Source organism: Haliaeetus albicilla, chromosome 11, assembly GCF_947461875.1.
Source record: "Haliaeetus albicilla chromosome 11, bHalAlb1.1, whole genome shotgun sequence".
NCBI classification, from domain to species: Eukaryota; Metazoa; Chordata; class Aves; order Accipitriformes; family Accipitridae; genus Haliaeetus; species Haliaeetus albicilla.
Window position 1 is genome coordinate 21,934,841 of NC_091493.1, and position 16,083 is coordinate 21,950,923.

At 44.7% G+C, this 16,083-nt stretch overlaps 1 protein-coding gene across 1 annotated transcript; it reads left to right on the top strand.

The window, feature by feature from the left end:
* The first annotated feature begins 565 nt into the window (after window positions 1-565).
* Window positions 566-13,432, top strand: LOC104316962 (lysosomal acid lipase/cholesteryl ester hydrolase). The gene is made up of 10 exons (XM_069796569.1): window positions 566-656; window positions 2,470-2,608; window positions 4,972-5,086; window positions 5,334-5,532; window positions 6,343-6,452; window positions 7,325-7,461; window positions 8,442-8,582; window positions 9,559-9,630; window positions 10,956-11,024; window positions 12,561-13,432. Exons 2-10 carry the CDS (start codon window positions 2,477-2,479, stop codon window positions 12,792-12,794), a joined length of 1,209 nt encoding a protein of 402 aa, XP_069652670.1. The 5' UTR covers window positions 566-656; window positions 2,470-2,476; the 3' UTR covers window positions 12,795-13,432.
* The last annotated feature ends 2,651 nt before the right edge of the window (window positions 13,433-16,083 follow it).

Genomic DNA, 16,083 nt, shown 5'->3' on the forward strand with positions numbered 1-16,083 from the left:
TTTGCATGTTGTGGTGTTCACTGAACAACACATTTAGGAATGTATGAGTGGTGCTAAATACACACCTTTTGAATAATTTGAATTTTTGTTCTAAGTTTACCTAACAAAGAATTGCCCCCAGGCAATCTGCAAACAGCAGTTCAGAAACCAAATGACAGGTGTGGAACCAGTGACCACACCAGCTTCTGTACAAACCACAGCAGCAGAGAACGTGTTCATTGGTAGAAAATGTTGAGAAAAGCTGGACTCTTCCTCCTCTTCATCCCAAAATAATGTGGTCACAGCACTCCCTGAGACAGGCAGCAGTACAGATCAAGAACTGCCACAGCCTCAGAGGACAAGAATCCCCCAGGTCCCTGCTAAATATCCTAATCACAGGTTAGACGCCTCTTTACCTCTCCTGCTCCATGGTGCAATTTGGTCTTTCAGAATGTCATGCAATGGTGCTGTTTATCATAAAATAACTCCACTCCTTAACTACTGCCAAATCAGCACTTAAACACTGCTCTGCTATGCATGCAGACATCACTCAGCACTCTACTGCTGCTCCGCTCCTTTTATCAGTGCAGGTTTCTGCCAGCGAATCAGTCTGCTAGTGGAGACAGACAGACTGGGAACTGCAGCAGAAGTCAAAGGGCAGGGCAGTCAAAGCAGAGGTAAGTTGCTTGTACATATGTGTTCACTGTCTCTTTCTCTGTTGCCTATCTCCATAAAGATGTGCGGTCTCACTTTTGTGCAGTTGCTTGTCAGAGTAGACAGCCTGCATCCTTTCTGATCTGCAAGCCTGATGCTGTGCATCAGAGGGCATGTTTGCTAAAGTGGAGGCAAGGAAGAAGACATTGACCTGTGCAAATGGGAAAAAGAGTAACTGATGGTTTCATTTTGTTCTACTTGTTGGGGTTTTTTAGCTAAGGATGTCACTGTGGATGCATGAAAATGTTAGTGTTGAAAGTGTGTACATAAATTGGACCTTTTGCTCTCATAGTTCCAAATGCATTAAGCTTTCCTTGTAAGTTCTCCAGAATATTCTGACATCTGCTAGCCACATTAATTGCCCTGGTGCCTTTCTGTCCCATTTACAGTGTATGTGAAAAAAATGTTATTACTTTCTCAAGAGTACACTGATGAATTTCTAGAGGGTATAAATCTTATTTTCATTAAATATAAAAAGTCTCCAGAAATGGCCTTTTGAATGTATCTTTCAGGTCTCTTCCTCTACTTTTTTTTTCATTAAACATTTCAGTTAATTCCAGTTTGCCATGGTAAATGCCACTCTTTGGCATTGTTTCATTACATAAAAAGACTAGATTACTGTTCAAGGCTCCTACAGTCAAGACTTTGCCGCTGAAATTAATGAGAGTGCATGCCAAGCCTTGAAGTTAATCGGCACACTCTATCTGATTTACAAAGCATTCATCTGGAAGTGCCTTAAAGCACACCAGCTAAGCCAGGTGACAATATAGTATATATAAAAAAAAAGTATACTCTAAGAAGTGCAACAATTTAGCTACCCCATTGCCCCACCTTTAGTAGAAAAATAAACTGTGACTTAAGCTGAACTTCTTAGTTTTTGTTCCCAAATGATGTTCCACAAGCAGAAATAGAGGAACAAGTTTTACTTCTGTTTGAACTGAATAAAACAGCAGAAAGCAGTGGAATATCTGCCATAAAACTGTGCTTGCAGAGCACACAGTGGGAGGATTTCTGTTCTGTTGACAGAAGAATGAAAGTATTCTCCTACAAAGTGGATGGACTAGAGTCAGTTTGGATGCCAATATTAAAATTAAGGGTATATCCCAGTTTTGGTTTAACCCAAATGTTCTAGTGACCCAAAGTGTATGATAGATTTAATAAAAAACTAAAAGAACTGAGAACTCCCTTCCTCATGAAGAAGTTCAGAGAAAACAAATCTTTTAGCTATCCTTTCCAGGCTCTCCAAACCTTAAAAATCTTCCCCATGATATGTCAGATAATACACTCTGTTTGTAAGACCAGTCTGTTTTTTCTATGTTGATTACAAAGGTGACTACAGCTAAAAAGCAGGGCACTAACTAGATAGACTGCGCTCAATTTCTGTTTAGAAAAGCTTCCCTGTGACCATCAGTCAACCCCCAAAAACCATGAAAATGCAGTCTTTCCCCCAGGTGGCCAAGACACAGAATTACAATAGGGAGCACCATATGTGAGAGAGAAAGGAAGGAACTCGTGGCACAAACCAGCACCGATATCATACAAGCACATTCCCCCAGGTTGGTTCTACATCCTCCTGGAGCCTTTGATTCACTCCTGGCCGCTGTTAAATGGGGTGAGCTGTAGACAGTCCCTCCTCACACATGTCCTTCTTCTGGCAGCCCCTTGGGGAACAGACCTTGGGCAACCTTCAGGAAACTCCCCACTTGGGTCTTCCTGTGGAATTTCACACCACTCTCTTCCTAACACAGACACCCCTGCATGTGCTCTTTCACACAGCCCCAAGATGTGGTGCCTCCTCGTGCTGCTCTGCTCCCAAGGAATTGCCTTTTCAGCAGGATTCACAACACCCTCCACTCTGAATTCAGACACAAGCCAGCACAGGAAGCCTCGCAACCCTGAATGCTTTATGAATGTTGTAAGTTGGGTCACTTTCTCTCCCTTTCTTTCTTAAACGTCTCTCCCAGTACCACTAACACTGCCCCATCACTAACAGTCCCTGCCAGAAGGCTAAAAGTAGCCCCCTTCAAAAGGTTCCCTCCAGCATTGTGATAGGGAGCACCCACCTAGAAGAAACCTTGATGCTCCTACCCAAAAAGTCTGAGCTGCCGGAGAGAAAAATTCCTTTGCAGTGGAGACAAAGGCTGGTTTCTATTCTCAAGGGAAGCAGAGTCCTCCCCTTCTGTAACAATCTGTTTGCTCAGTACAGTGGCAAAGGAGGATGAATCTCTTATTCAAACTGCAGATTCTCACAACACAAAGTAATGCAATGATTGTCATGACCCAGACTGGACAGACCAGGGAGTTATGTTTAATTCAAAATTCCCTCAGGCTAAATTAAGGTGAAACAACACCAAACGATCAGTTAAAGATTTTATTCATGACAGAAGCAAACTGAACCAGGGACGAGTGGTAGCAGGTGGCAGGGTTTCTCACAACAGGAATTGGCATAAGACTACTGCTGTAAACTGTGTAACCCAGGGTAACCATATACATCAATTCAGGGAATAAGGAGATCCCCCCGTTGAGTCACGAGGTTCAGAGCAGACCCCCTTGCTTTCCAGACTCCTCCTCAGAGAAGGGCCCAGGGGCTGCTGGATCCACTCTTAGTCTCAGACTTAGTCAACCGTTTTTGTCTTGAACGAATGAGGTGTAGGGACTGTGGAAAAGGAAAGAGAGAGAAGACAGAGAAAAAGGAAGAGAGAAAGATTTCACCAGTCCTGGGTCCAGTGTTGGTTCAGTCAGCCAAGGGGTCCAGTCAGCCGATGGGTCCAGTCCCGGTGGGCTTGCATGCCCAGGGCTTCAGTTTGTGTCCTTTTATCATCCTTGCCCCTCCTTCAGGCGGGCACCCGAACTCATTAGGCTAATGAGCAGTTTGTGAGCCTTCGGGCTTGAGGGTCATTTGTGGAGTAGCTTCTCCTTCCCTGCAGACTGGCCATTGTTTGATCTTTGTATCAGAACAGCTTATCAGAACAGGGAGCTGCGCGCCCTCCAGCACATCCTCCCCCTCCTGTTGCTGATGTCTGAGCTGATGGGCTTTTCACCTCCATTCCTTGCAGTGCAGGGTTTGTCTTTAAGCAGAACTTGCCCCACCACAATGTTAGAAACATTAACTCTTTCAGTCTCTCACAATGATTTCCTCAGAATAGTGGCAAGAGTGTGATGGGTGGTTCTGTGAATGAGTCTGTAACAGGATATTCACCCTACCTGGCTTGCCTAACCACACTTTGGCAAAAAAGGATTCATTATGGCTCAAAACACACAGCTTTTGCAACTGTCTTATACAGATACTGCTGCATGTTTACTCCCTAGAAAGGTATGATCTGTGTCAACCTTACAAAACATGACAAACTATCTCCCAAAAGGTTAGTCACTCAATACATTTTTGCTTTGTCCCATCATATGGGGCCAAATACCAGACAACTACCACCTAAGCAGGTCTGAAGAAGATTTTGATGCATCTTTGTACAAGACCTGTAATATTTATTCTCAGCCATGGTCCCAGTGGCCAGGGGTTTTGCACTACCATTACGGAACAGCCCACATCCACACTGCTTAGCTTGGTTACCCTCCAAAGCAGGACAGCTTTATCTGAGCTGTTTAATAGCATCATCCCTGAAGTCTAAAAGAACAAAGATGCATCCAGGAAAAGTGGTGGAGAGCACTGGCATGCTCAGGGAAAAGCTACTTCCAGGACAGTCCTAACACATGACAGCACATACAGCCAAGCTGCACGTCCCAGGAACAGTACTGCACAGGTGAACTCCGTCATCCTGCCACTCTTATAAGCCTGTGTAGTGCTTGGGTACCACTGCTACAGCAATTACCACCCAGCCAAAAGCTAAGCAATATGGGGTATGTCAGGAAAGCTCCAAGTATAACTAGGTGCTTCTACCTGAGCAAACACAGCTCTTGGTACTTCAATTTGAGAGATATAGCATTAAAGAGCATACACAAACCATATCACACAAACACAGCTCAACTGCTCTCACTGCCATTTGCATCTCCAGCCTCCATGGCTATGTAACAGCACATATCTGGTCATCCCTGAAAGTGAGAGGCATGGGTTGTGCTGATCTGCAGGAATCTCTTTTGGGTCCCTTCCTACCAGTACAACGCAGAGCAGTAGAGAAAAAGCCAGTGATATGTTATCACATTCATCTTCCTGGCATGTTCTTGGTTAGCTTTACATTCCTGGACAGAACCAGCCTCTAGACACCTTCTCCACCCATCTCTACAACATAAATGCATGTTAGCAAACTCTCCTTTGGCTTCCCACAGAGTGAAATTATCAGATATCATGGATACCCCAGTGAGGAATATCAAGTTACCACGGAGGATGGATACATTCTTGATGTCTTCAGAATTCCTGCTGGAAGGAACAGCCAAAATACAGGTGTGATGCAGTTATAGGTCATAAGAAAATTCTGAGAGCCAACTCTTACATGGGGCCCGCACCTTTCCCCTTTGCACATGCAATGGCATGTTCCACAACTCTCCCTCTCAGCAAGAGCACCTAGTCAGGAATGTGGCCTGAATTCTGTATACAGGTTAAAAAACTCCTGCAAAGCCAGACTTTGCACGCCAGTTTTAACTACACAATACTTACTACTACAGCATAAGAAAACCCGCTTCTTTTTCAGGGAAAAAGCCTGCAGTCTTGCTACACCATGGTACTTTAGCAGATTCTACTTACTGGATTTCTAACCTGCCCAACAACAGCCTAGGCTTCATCCTCGCAGATGCCGGCTATGATGTCTGGATGGGAAACAGCCGAGGGAACACTTTGTCTTTAAAACACAAGACCCTTAAGCCCTGCCAGAAAGAGTTCTGGCAGTACAGGTACTCCATGGAGAAAGAATTACTGAAGAAAGTAACTTTTAGGGGACTAACAAGATTGGGCAGATAATATTTGGATGCAGAATCTTTCCCCTTGAAAGTTATATGAAAAAGTATGGTTATATGAAAAAATCCCCTTCTGGATTATATGAAAACCCTACTGGTTTTCACATAATATGACTTCAGGTGGGACATGCAACATCTAAGGAGACTAGACCAACTCTTTTCCGCAGATGCAGCCACTTCTGGGTATGTCGGGGGGTCATAAGAAGAGTTTGGCTACATGATCTGGACAGGCTCTTCTGGAATCAGCACATACAGAAGCAAAGCTGGAAGTACATAGGACACCTTTGTCCATACACAGTGCTGGTTTCCTTGAGGAAAAGACTTCCAAAACTGGGAGGCATCGGTAACCTTGAAGTCTCCCACCAGATACCATGTCCCAAGTGTAGACAGGAAAGGACACTGCTCAGCTCACCCTAGAAATCTGATCTATCACAACTGATGTTAACTGAGACAGAAATACTTTTTGCAACCCATGCTGGTGAGAGCAATGATTAAATTAACTTCTGCAAGAGCCTGAGCTAATGGACAAAACTGGCACCTCCTTTGCAGAAAGCCCAAGGCATCAGGCAGCCTGGCAGTACAGCTGCATCTCCCTACCCCCTTCCCCAACTCAAGCAAAATGCAGACAAAGTGTGCAACCTCACCTTTCAGTGGGTGCTGCTTGGTGCAATGAACAAAACTGACATTCAGTTACTCACACTGTGATAGTTGAATTATCTGCTAGCTTTTTGTGTTTCTCCCCTGTAGCTTTGATGAGATAGGTAAATACGATATTCCAGCAGAGCTGTACTTCGTCATGAATAAAACTGGACAGAAGGATGTATATTATGTTGGTCACTCAGAAGCTTCAACTGCAGGTAATGTTAGGACTGCCTGGGTACAAAACAGTTATAGTGTTTATGATTTATATATAGATCCACGAGTAGATGTTGGGGTTTGTGCCATGGTGTGCCATTGCTCTTTTACAAAAATAAACCCAGAAACAGACAAGAAAATGGGGGGAAGTGGCATGTGGACACATTCTTAGACAATTATTTTCCTTTCTTCTCATATGTGCATCCTAAGGGTCTTTTTGCAGAACAAATCATTCAGGCCAAGACATCACCTTCTTTGTCTTTAGATACCTATATTTTAGGCAACCAGTTAAAGTTCTCACCAAATCCATCAGTGGAGAAATTTAGACATGTTCAGAAAACAGGATGGAATGCACCCTTTTTGGTTTTCTTTCCTTCCTTCCTTCCCTCCTTCGTTTGCCATACTCTTCCTTTATGTGTGCTTACACTTAGTTACAAGTAAAAATTCTGCTCTTAATCTTCAGATAATTATTGCATTACTGCATGCCGACATAAACATATACAGTCTTTTAGAGACTGCAAGCTGAAAAACTCATAATTTTATTAGAGTTTGGGGAACTTTAGAGGGAATTCGAGTTAAGAAAATCTGATTAATGCATCTTCTCCCCGAAAAATGGCCTTAACACAAAACTGTCAGTTCTGAGAAAATCAATATCTGGACATACTCAAATGAACCTGTATCTTTAGAATGAACTCTGTCTCCCAAACGAAAGTTTCAAGAATCAAACACTTTCCTTAGGTCTGCAGCACAGAAATGGACAACAGCCAATGGGCTGCTAATCTAGTCTCACTTCTTTGATGCCTACTGCTTTTTTAATTTATTTGGTCTGTGGAGATCTCTTCACTAACTTGACTTTTGTCTTCTGTGTTTGCAGGCTTCATAGCATTTTCTACTTATCCTGAGTTGGCACAAAGGGTTAAGGTGTTCTTTGCTATGGGACCAGTAGCCACAGCCACACATGCTACCAGTCCTCTGGTAACATTTACACGTCTTCCCCAATCACTGATCAGGGTATGTCATTCCTCTTTCTAAAAGACATAATTATCTGCTTTGTCTCTACTGGACTCACTCAACCTGAACTGATTTTAAGGGGGTGATGAGTTAAGAATGAACTCAGTGTATCAGACTGCTGACAGTGCTGGTAGACTTCAGACTTTCCTCAGAGGTAAGCTGCAAGACTTGACACAGTATCTCTTTTGCAATTTCTTTAAGATAACAGGCATACTTTCGCCACTATTTGTTTAAATCAAATATTTTCGGAGGAAGTTCACAACTACCAGAATAAAAGGAGCCTAACATTGTCCACTAAATCTAGCCTTAAGCGCTAGCAGAAAACTACAAAGAAGATATTTCACATCTTAATTTTATTAGACATGCAGTTCATTTATGCTTGTGAAATATTTACTTGTAAAATGATAAAGGAAACTTAAAGGGAAATACCTATTTCACACCAGAATTTGCCAATTTAATAATTTGCTGGGAATGGTGAAAATCCTGCATGCTATACCTATACCTTCTATAACTTATGTCAAACTGCAGGAGCACATCCTCTTACTCTCCAAGCTGTACCCATTATGTGACTATAGAGCATCCAGCTCTACACCCTTTTCACTTGTCTGTTCCCTCTTTACTTAGTAGCAACACTCACAGTACAGTTTGTGCACCTGCCTGGAAGAAATATTAGGGCAAAAAGGGACTTCCTACACTCTGCAGTCATGAGTACAGCCAACTGCCCTTTCTCACTGAGGTCAGTGCACTAAAACCAGGTGGATAGTGACCTCCAGCACTCATGCCTAGTAAAAAGAAGCAGGAAGAACACGTGGCGTACTGTTGGGAAGAACACACTTAAAGGATACTGGGATAGTAAGCAGTTTCAGCAATCTTGGTTAAGAGGCAAGGCTATTAGAAAAGAGGGAGTGACGGTTTTCTGCATTAAATAATCCTGCAACAAGCTGAAAAAAAACCCAGTTTTGCACTTTTCCTCCCCTCAGTTACTACTTGGCTGCAAAGGAACTCTTCACCAGAATGAACTGCTGAAAGGGCCTTTAACACGGATCTGCAGATCTCTGGGAAAATTTTGTGGCAGTGTGCTCTACTACGTAGCTGGGGGCAGGGTACAAAATGTGAACACGGTAAGCATGTCCCAGAACACCTTAATACAAGTGAAGCTAAAGTAATTTTGAAGGAAAACAATTTTTCTTCCTTATGTCTACGTACAGTTGCAGGGACATAGAGAAATATGTTGGGCTTTTCAAGTACTACCAACTAGGACCTCAGCTAAAGATGGGATGTGCCACCCGACACATTCAAATCACACAAGGAAGAAAGGCTGAATTCAGAATGGTCCTATCTTGCAATGATGTCCCTCAGTGTCCTCTCTTCTGGGGCTAAGCCAAAGAAAAGTTGGACAGATACCAAAGCTTTTTAAAAGAGATAACTGGGTAGAGGAAGATCTTTTTTCTTTTCTCAATTCATATTTTCCTTCCTAAATAGAAAGACATCCACAACATCTGAACATAAAAGATTGTTTCTTTTTGGTCGTTACACATCAAAACATTTACAGGCAGAACTCAGAACTGTTTCTTAACATTTCTCTCAACAGCAAGATTTCATTCCTTTACTCTGGTTGCTGCCTTTTTTTCTTGTAGACCTTCCACATGTCTATTCTCCAGTGGCCTTTGATCTCTCAGACTATTTAATAAGTGTTCCCATAAAAAGCTCCCACACATGTAGCCACATTATGCTTAAGCAGACAGTCTATTAACAATCTTCCACTACCCATTAAGCAGAGCACTATGCAAAAGCATCACACAAACTGTAGAAACTGGAGAAAACAGAGACCATACACACTCCTCATATAATATTTTCCATATGACTAAGCACTAATGTGGGAAAGACTCTCCCAAAGGGATAAAATTCTACATGCTCATTCCCACTGTAAAAACGCATATTTGTGAGTCTCTCCTCAACTTTCTCTTTGATGCTTAAAGAACATCCTATTAAAATGGAGTTTTAACACAGCAGCAGTATGTTGCTCAGGTCCTTCACAGCTTTATTCAGTCACAGCACTGGATCACTGCCTTTATAACACTTCTGCTTTCTCTCCAGAGCCGGATAGATACCTACGTAGCACATTACCCTGCTGGAACATCTGTACAGAACGTTATTCATTGGCATCAGGTATAACTGTGTACTGATGTGTAAACAGACTCTTACTACTGCTTTTTATGCAACCAACCGCCTACAGGGAATTCCAGAGGCAGTGGATCTGGGAATCTGCCCATCACATCTTCTCACATGCTGCCGTGAGCACCTGCCACAGAGGGAGCACTCTTTCCCATGGCTCACCAGACCATCACCTGAATTGCCCCTTTGGTATCAAGCACCGAGATTTCCCCAGGGCATATCAGGCCTCTCTGCATGTTGGGCTCTAATGGCTTCCAGCCTTCATTTTTATTTATGAAGACATTTGCCTTGAAAGCTGCAGAAGTGAGTGCAAGCACAGCCTAGGCACTTGGCAGGCAGTAGGAGGAGAGTGGAAATTGAGCAGCCAGGGGATGAGCTAGACAAAGAAGAGATCCAGGTTAAAGCTTTTCTCCCAGAGTGTTAATTGCAGCCTGGATCACTTCCCAAAGCCAGCTGACTTACTTACACAAACGCTTCTGCTGGCACCAGCGGCAGGTGGGGAACTGCCTCTTCTGCTGGCCTCTTACGTCACTCTCAGACCTAAGTTTGTTCTGCCCGTGCTCCAAATCAGACCAGGGCAAGAGAGCGTCGGCTCACAAACGCATCACTGTATGTGCACAGAATTGTGGCCACTTCTGCCAGCACTTAAATACATGCATGCTCCTGCACACACCCCTGACTAAAATTCCAAGGATCCAGACTGCCAGCACCCAGACCCAGAAAACAGAGACAAGCTAGCAGATTTCTAGCATATCCTTGGTTACTTAAAGGCTTGGATAAAAAATATGCACACACATTTTCAGTAAGACAGATTCAACTTTTTTTTTTTTTCCTTCTAGACAACACGCATTCAAGATGACAATACTTTAGTGTTAAGCTGATCACAGCCTGCTCCCAACAGCCAAACTCTTGTAAGAGGTACAGAGCCTCTGGAAACGTTGCCACTACTGTGAGCCGACCAGACAAAACTGACACACACAAGTCAAGGTGTGTGAGCAGGTATCATTTGTTACACTAGACTAGTAATAGTCCTGACACACCTCTGCGTCACAAACAGGGACCCCAACTTTAGCTAACTAAGATAGTCAAGCAAAATTTTAATGACAAAACATGCCAAGGGTGGCGGCTGAGAATCGGGAGACAATGGTAGCAAGAGGAAAGGCAGTGAAGCCACTCACCCTACGATCCATCCTCAGAATCCCTGGAAGCCTGACCACTGCCTGAGCCTTGGCTTCAATCAAAGGCAAGAAAACACCTCCTGCACTTTGCTCTGTCTCTTAACTCTTTCATTTTATCTGTCCTTGTTACAATATTAACAGGTAATAAATGCAGACCAATTTCAAGCTTATGACTACGGCTCTAAGGAAAACATGAAGAAATACAACCAGGTAAGGCAATACAGATTTCCAGAGAACTCACCCTTGGGTCCCGGCAAAACTAAGAACAGAAAAATCCAGATTTCAGCACCTGTGAGCGCTAAAGAGGGGGAGAGTGGTCTGAGGTAATGTTTCACCCGAATCTAATACTCATACATGTAAAAGTCTATTCACAGACAAGGCATAGACAGTTCCTTGTGGACAGCTAGCAGAAGTTCATTTTGCCTCCCCTACTGATGCAGGGATGTGTCCAATGACATGTCAATTTACCTGCCATTCCCAAAAGGCTGAGAGCCACACCCAAGTCCTAGGACTTCATGAGTATGGAGCTCTTCACTTCCCCAAAAATCCTCAAGGTCTGCCTTTCAGTTAAATGCTAGACTGGCCAAAGGGGGAATGGAAAAAAAAACAAAAACAAATGGGGGCGGGGAGGGGGAAATGGAAATGCATACCTTGGTTTTGGGAAGCTACTTACCACAAAAATAAAGGGATGATTCAGTACAGCACAGTGGAGACTACTGCTGCGGTGAACTAATATATCCTGTATGGAAAAAAGGAAACGGACAAAACTTGGTCACTAGGAGCTTTGGTTACCACCTAGTCAACACTCAGAAATGCTGCGGTTCTCCTGCAACACCGATAACTTGCCTGACAGTTTTTTAAGGTTTGATCAGATCAGTTGACATGTCGTGAGCTTTTCTGAGTCAGGGCAGGTTATCTTATGGGTGGCACGTTATTTTACAGGTGGAGAAGGACTCCAAAGAGTTCTCAGACACCTTCCATCCACACATATGGTCTTTAAATACTGAAGTTTAGAGTTTGGAATGGGCTATGTTGTAGTCCCAGTACCTTGGATGCTTAGGAAACTGCCCCAAAAAACAGTCAATGAGAAAAAGAACAGAACCACCCTTAGATACTAGGGGTCAATTTAAAAGCATCTTGTGCCTGGTCCCTTACCACCCTGTAGACAAATAATCATCCTGCATTAAGTCATTTGGCTCAGGTCTCAGAAGATCCCCATTCCACTTTTCCGTGTTTCTTTGATTTCCTCTGTGATGACAGACAAGGCAAGTGTGCTCACGGGCTGTTACTCCATCAGTAGCAACACTGTGACCTAGAGGGAGTGTCAAGTGAAGTCTGGAAAAATACCACTAAATATCTTTCACTCCATGCCCCATAAAAGCATGAAGAGGACCGTATATAAGCCAGAAAGGGAACACCCGTGAACAACAACTCTGCGGTCCTTGCCTGGTAAACACAGACGCTGCTCTTGCCATATCCCCACCTCTGAAGGGCATGAGTAGGTGTCAAACTGCAGGACAACTCTTAGCCATGCATTAAGGAAAGACACAGGAATAGGACGGATCAGTTCCTTCCATAGTCAACAGGGAATGGGGTTAGGGCAATAGGCACTAAGAGGGTGGCCTTCGTCCTTACAGTTTTACTGTAGTGAGTGCAGAAGGGAAAGAGATGCTTGCACAGAATCCTTTCTCGAAACACAACTTCTGATACAACAGCATTCACTCAGGTCTCCTCCCTTTCTTACAGTCTACTCCTCCTGCATACCCAATAGAGAAGATAAGCACACCAATTGCTGTTTGGAGCGGTGGACGTGACAAATTTGCAGATCCCAAGGACATAGCAAAGTTACTTCCTCGGATTACTAATCTCATTTACCACGAGCATTTCCCTGCTTGGGGACATCTTGATTTCGTCTGGGGCCTTGATGCACCTGAGAAAATGTATCAGAAAATCATTGAACTATTAAGAAAACACCCTTAAATCTTCACACAGGGAATTCATTCATCCAGTAGATTTTTATTTAGCAGTAGAATATGGGTATAGGGATTGGTGTAGGGGTTTACAAACCACTGTCAATTGGTTTGCAATGTTGTTTTCCATGGTGTTACTCTCGTGACTGCACTCTCTCTGAGTAAGTTGCGGTATGTGGGGATGTCCACTGAAAATACAAACATGTTAGAAGGAATACTTCAGGGATCACTTATTTTGGAAGATTTTAGCTTTTATAGGGCTGATTTTGCTTCAACTAAGGTTTCATTTTCTCTTCCCTTGTAGAACAATGCCACATATTCCACATGACTCAGAGGTGTTATCCCATGAAAACCCAAAAATGGGAGATACTAATTTCTCTGTTGATGTATTACTTATCTTTGTTTAAATTAAATCATCTATCCTTTTGATAGAGTGTTTTGCCTGTTTTGTCTCCTCATGTTACCAACAGCAGCAAGCCAGACCCAAAAGACCTCCACCTGTAAGACTACCCTGGCATCTAAGCATACAGTAGTTGGCTTTAATGGCCCAAATGCCAAGGAATCCAGCATCAGAAAACCTATGTCAGAGAGAAATCACTTGATTGTTGGACAGATGCAGATACTCGCTTACCCTCACACTAAGTAATAGTTTGTTAACCCCCTTACTACAAAGAACACAACTGTCTTCATGCTCATAACCTGGCAACTGAGGACTGAGGAGATGCAGACACAGCAGCAGCCTGCACACATAGGAGGACACCATCCATCTCAAGAAATATTCCTGGCACTGTCAGTAAAGAAGTTGTTTCAAGTTCTTCTGGCTTCTCAGTTCACTGTGTTAGTGTGTCCCACTTGCTCACCTCCAAGATTATTCCAGGAGGTGAAAGATCACGTTAAAGGGTTCATCATTACAGGCCAAGACAGGGTAGCTCAGGCACTGTGGGTGTTTCTGGGTGGCAGCTTAAGCCCAGATTCTTCAATCAAGACTTGCGGCAACTGAAACTCATTTGATGATAATCTGAGAGAGAGACATCAATATATAAGCAAAACATGTTTGTCTCATGCAATATAGAAAACATGCTACGGAGATGACACATCTTCTCTAGCAGCCTGTGGCACCACTGGGAACTGAGCTCACAACTTCTGGAGAGGTTCACAGTCCAAAACACTGATTGCCAAGTGGCTACTCTCACTTACATCACACTATTTATAAACCCCAGTGTCCTGACTGCCCCAGAGAACTGAAAACAGATCTAGCCCACCTCCACAACACAGCAGGGCAGACCTGGCACAGTCACATCAAACATTATACCCAATAAAAACATGAGCTCTAGGTCTGAAGGGAAGGGGAACAGGACCAAGAATTCCAGCTTAGGGAAAAAGGAAGCAACCATCTCTTTGACCTGTCTGGCAGCACCTCTGCTCTCACTCACCCTTCTGCAGCACCACCTAACATTTGGACAAGATGCACATGATGAACCTGCACAAAACTTATGACGGAAGGTAGGGAAAACAAAGAATCGCAACACCAAACTCCTTCTGCCCTCACCAGTCCCTTTTCCATGCTGCAGAATCAGGGCTAACCATGAACTAAGATTCTCCATAAACCAGAGCACGCGGCTCTGCCCAGCTGAAGAAAGCAATGGGCAGACACTGGGGACTGCCCCTCCTGGGAGATGAATGAAGGGGGAATCTAGCAGTTCCTCAAAACCTGGTTGTGTGAACACAGGTCTGAGATTAAGCTCACTCAGCTTGGAAGCAGCCACCATGGGGCACTCCAGGACTTCAAGTTCAAACTTCCCTAGAGGGCCTTCCCATGCTGTACAAGAAGAACCAGCCACAGACACACCCTGCAAGAGGTTACAGGGAAGTATTCAGGTCAGTGACCAACACTGCTTGGGAAAGAACACAACATGCATGTCTTCCATACCAAGCACCTAAATCAATGTAATGTTTAACCTAACATCACCTCTGACCTAACTGAGTTTTACAAAGGATCGCCAAATTCTCTAATGGAAGACAACAGTTTCCAAATGCTCATCAAATAATAGGCTCTCCACTTACCAGAGCTTCCTGCAAACCAATGTTATCTTCTTATTGCCATCCGTCAGGAATGCAGTCCTGGAATGGCCAGTGTCTGGACAACAAGAACACCTATCCCTTACACTTCCCCTTGGAACACTGTTAGCTACCCAGACAACATCCTTGCAGCACTGTAAGGGTCTCTTGCACCTCTGCTTCAGGACAGGATTAACTCAACTCTCTACACTGAGCACAGACAAACCCCTCCATGGCATGGACTGGAGCCTGTACTTTGTAACACTTTGAGCCAAACTCAGTGAACCACTGGTGTTGCATGAAAAATCCAAGATAACAAGGTAAATGTTCAAACAAACAGGATTTTTGTTGCTTGCCCAAATCAGACCCTCCCGTTCTTAAAGCCGGGACCAAGACCTGTTGCCCCACACCACAGCCACTAGCACGAGGAGTGGTACTTCCAGGCTGGGATGCCAAGCAGCCAGAACGGCCACGCACACAACAAAAGGAAGGAAGGGAAATGCCCTTACCGTCGCTGGGGGTGCAGGATGAGCTAAATACAAGTATCTTAGACCACATCTAGACTTCCCTGTCCAGGTTTGGGCCCCAGGAAAGACATCAATACGATCAATATCTGCTGAGCAAGTTCAGCAGAAGGCCACCAAGAAGGTCATCCAAATTCGTCATGGCGCAGCTGCTGTGTTGGCTAGACGTTCCCAGCAGAGATGTGGGCCAGCCCACAGCACAGCACAGTACTGCACTGCTCTGCCCTGCCCTGCCTCCTCAGAAACCCAGGCTGACTGCCTGCCTTCCCCCTGCAGCTCCCTGCCTCCTCTGCCTCAGGGGACCAAGTCTCCTCCTCTCCACCGATCCCTCTTCCCAGGTACCACAGCCCCATACTGACCACCACGCCTTCATTTCGACCTTCCTCCTCTTCCTCCTTACCCACAGACACCTTCCTCGGCAGCAGCGCTAACTGGGTTTCCCCTCAGCTCGCCGCATCCGAGGTTTAGATCAGCCCAGGTGCGGCGTGCTTGCCCGCGGGTACCCAAGGAGGCGCGGACGTAACCGAACCGATGGCCGGACTGACACCACCAGGAGCGAGGCAAGCGTGGAGGGGACACACGCCAGGTGAGCACGGGCCATGCTGCAGCCCCCCGCCCCTCCCCTCCGTCCCCCCTGCCCTCGCCCTCGCCGCCGCCTCCCCTCGCCCTCCCGGGCAGCCGTTGGGCTGCAACGGCGGCCCCGAGCGCGCGGCGGCG

Excerpts from the sequence above, each read along its gene's own strand:
- LOC104316962 (XM_069796569.1), top strand. The coding sequence starts at position 2,477 with ATGTGGTGCCTCCTCGTGCTGCTCTGCTCCCAAGGAATTGCCTTTTCA. Across the intron at positions 6,453-7,324 it reads CTCAGAAGCTTCAACTGCAG|GCTTCATAGCATTTTCTACT; the intron begins GTAATGTTAGGA and ends CTGTGTTTGCAG. Across the intron at positions 7,462-8,441 it reads TTCCCCAATCACTGATCAGG|TTACTACTTGGCTGCAAAGG; the intron begins GTATGTCATTCC and ends TCCTCCCCTCAG.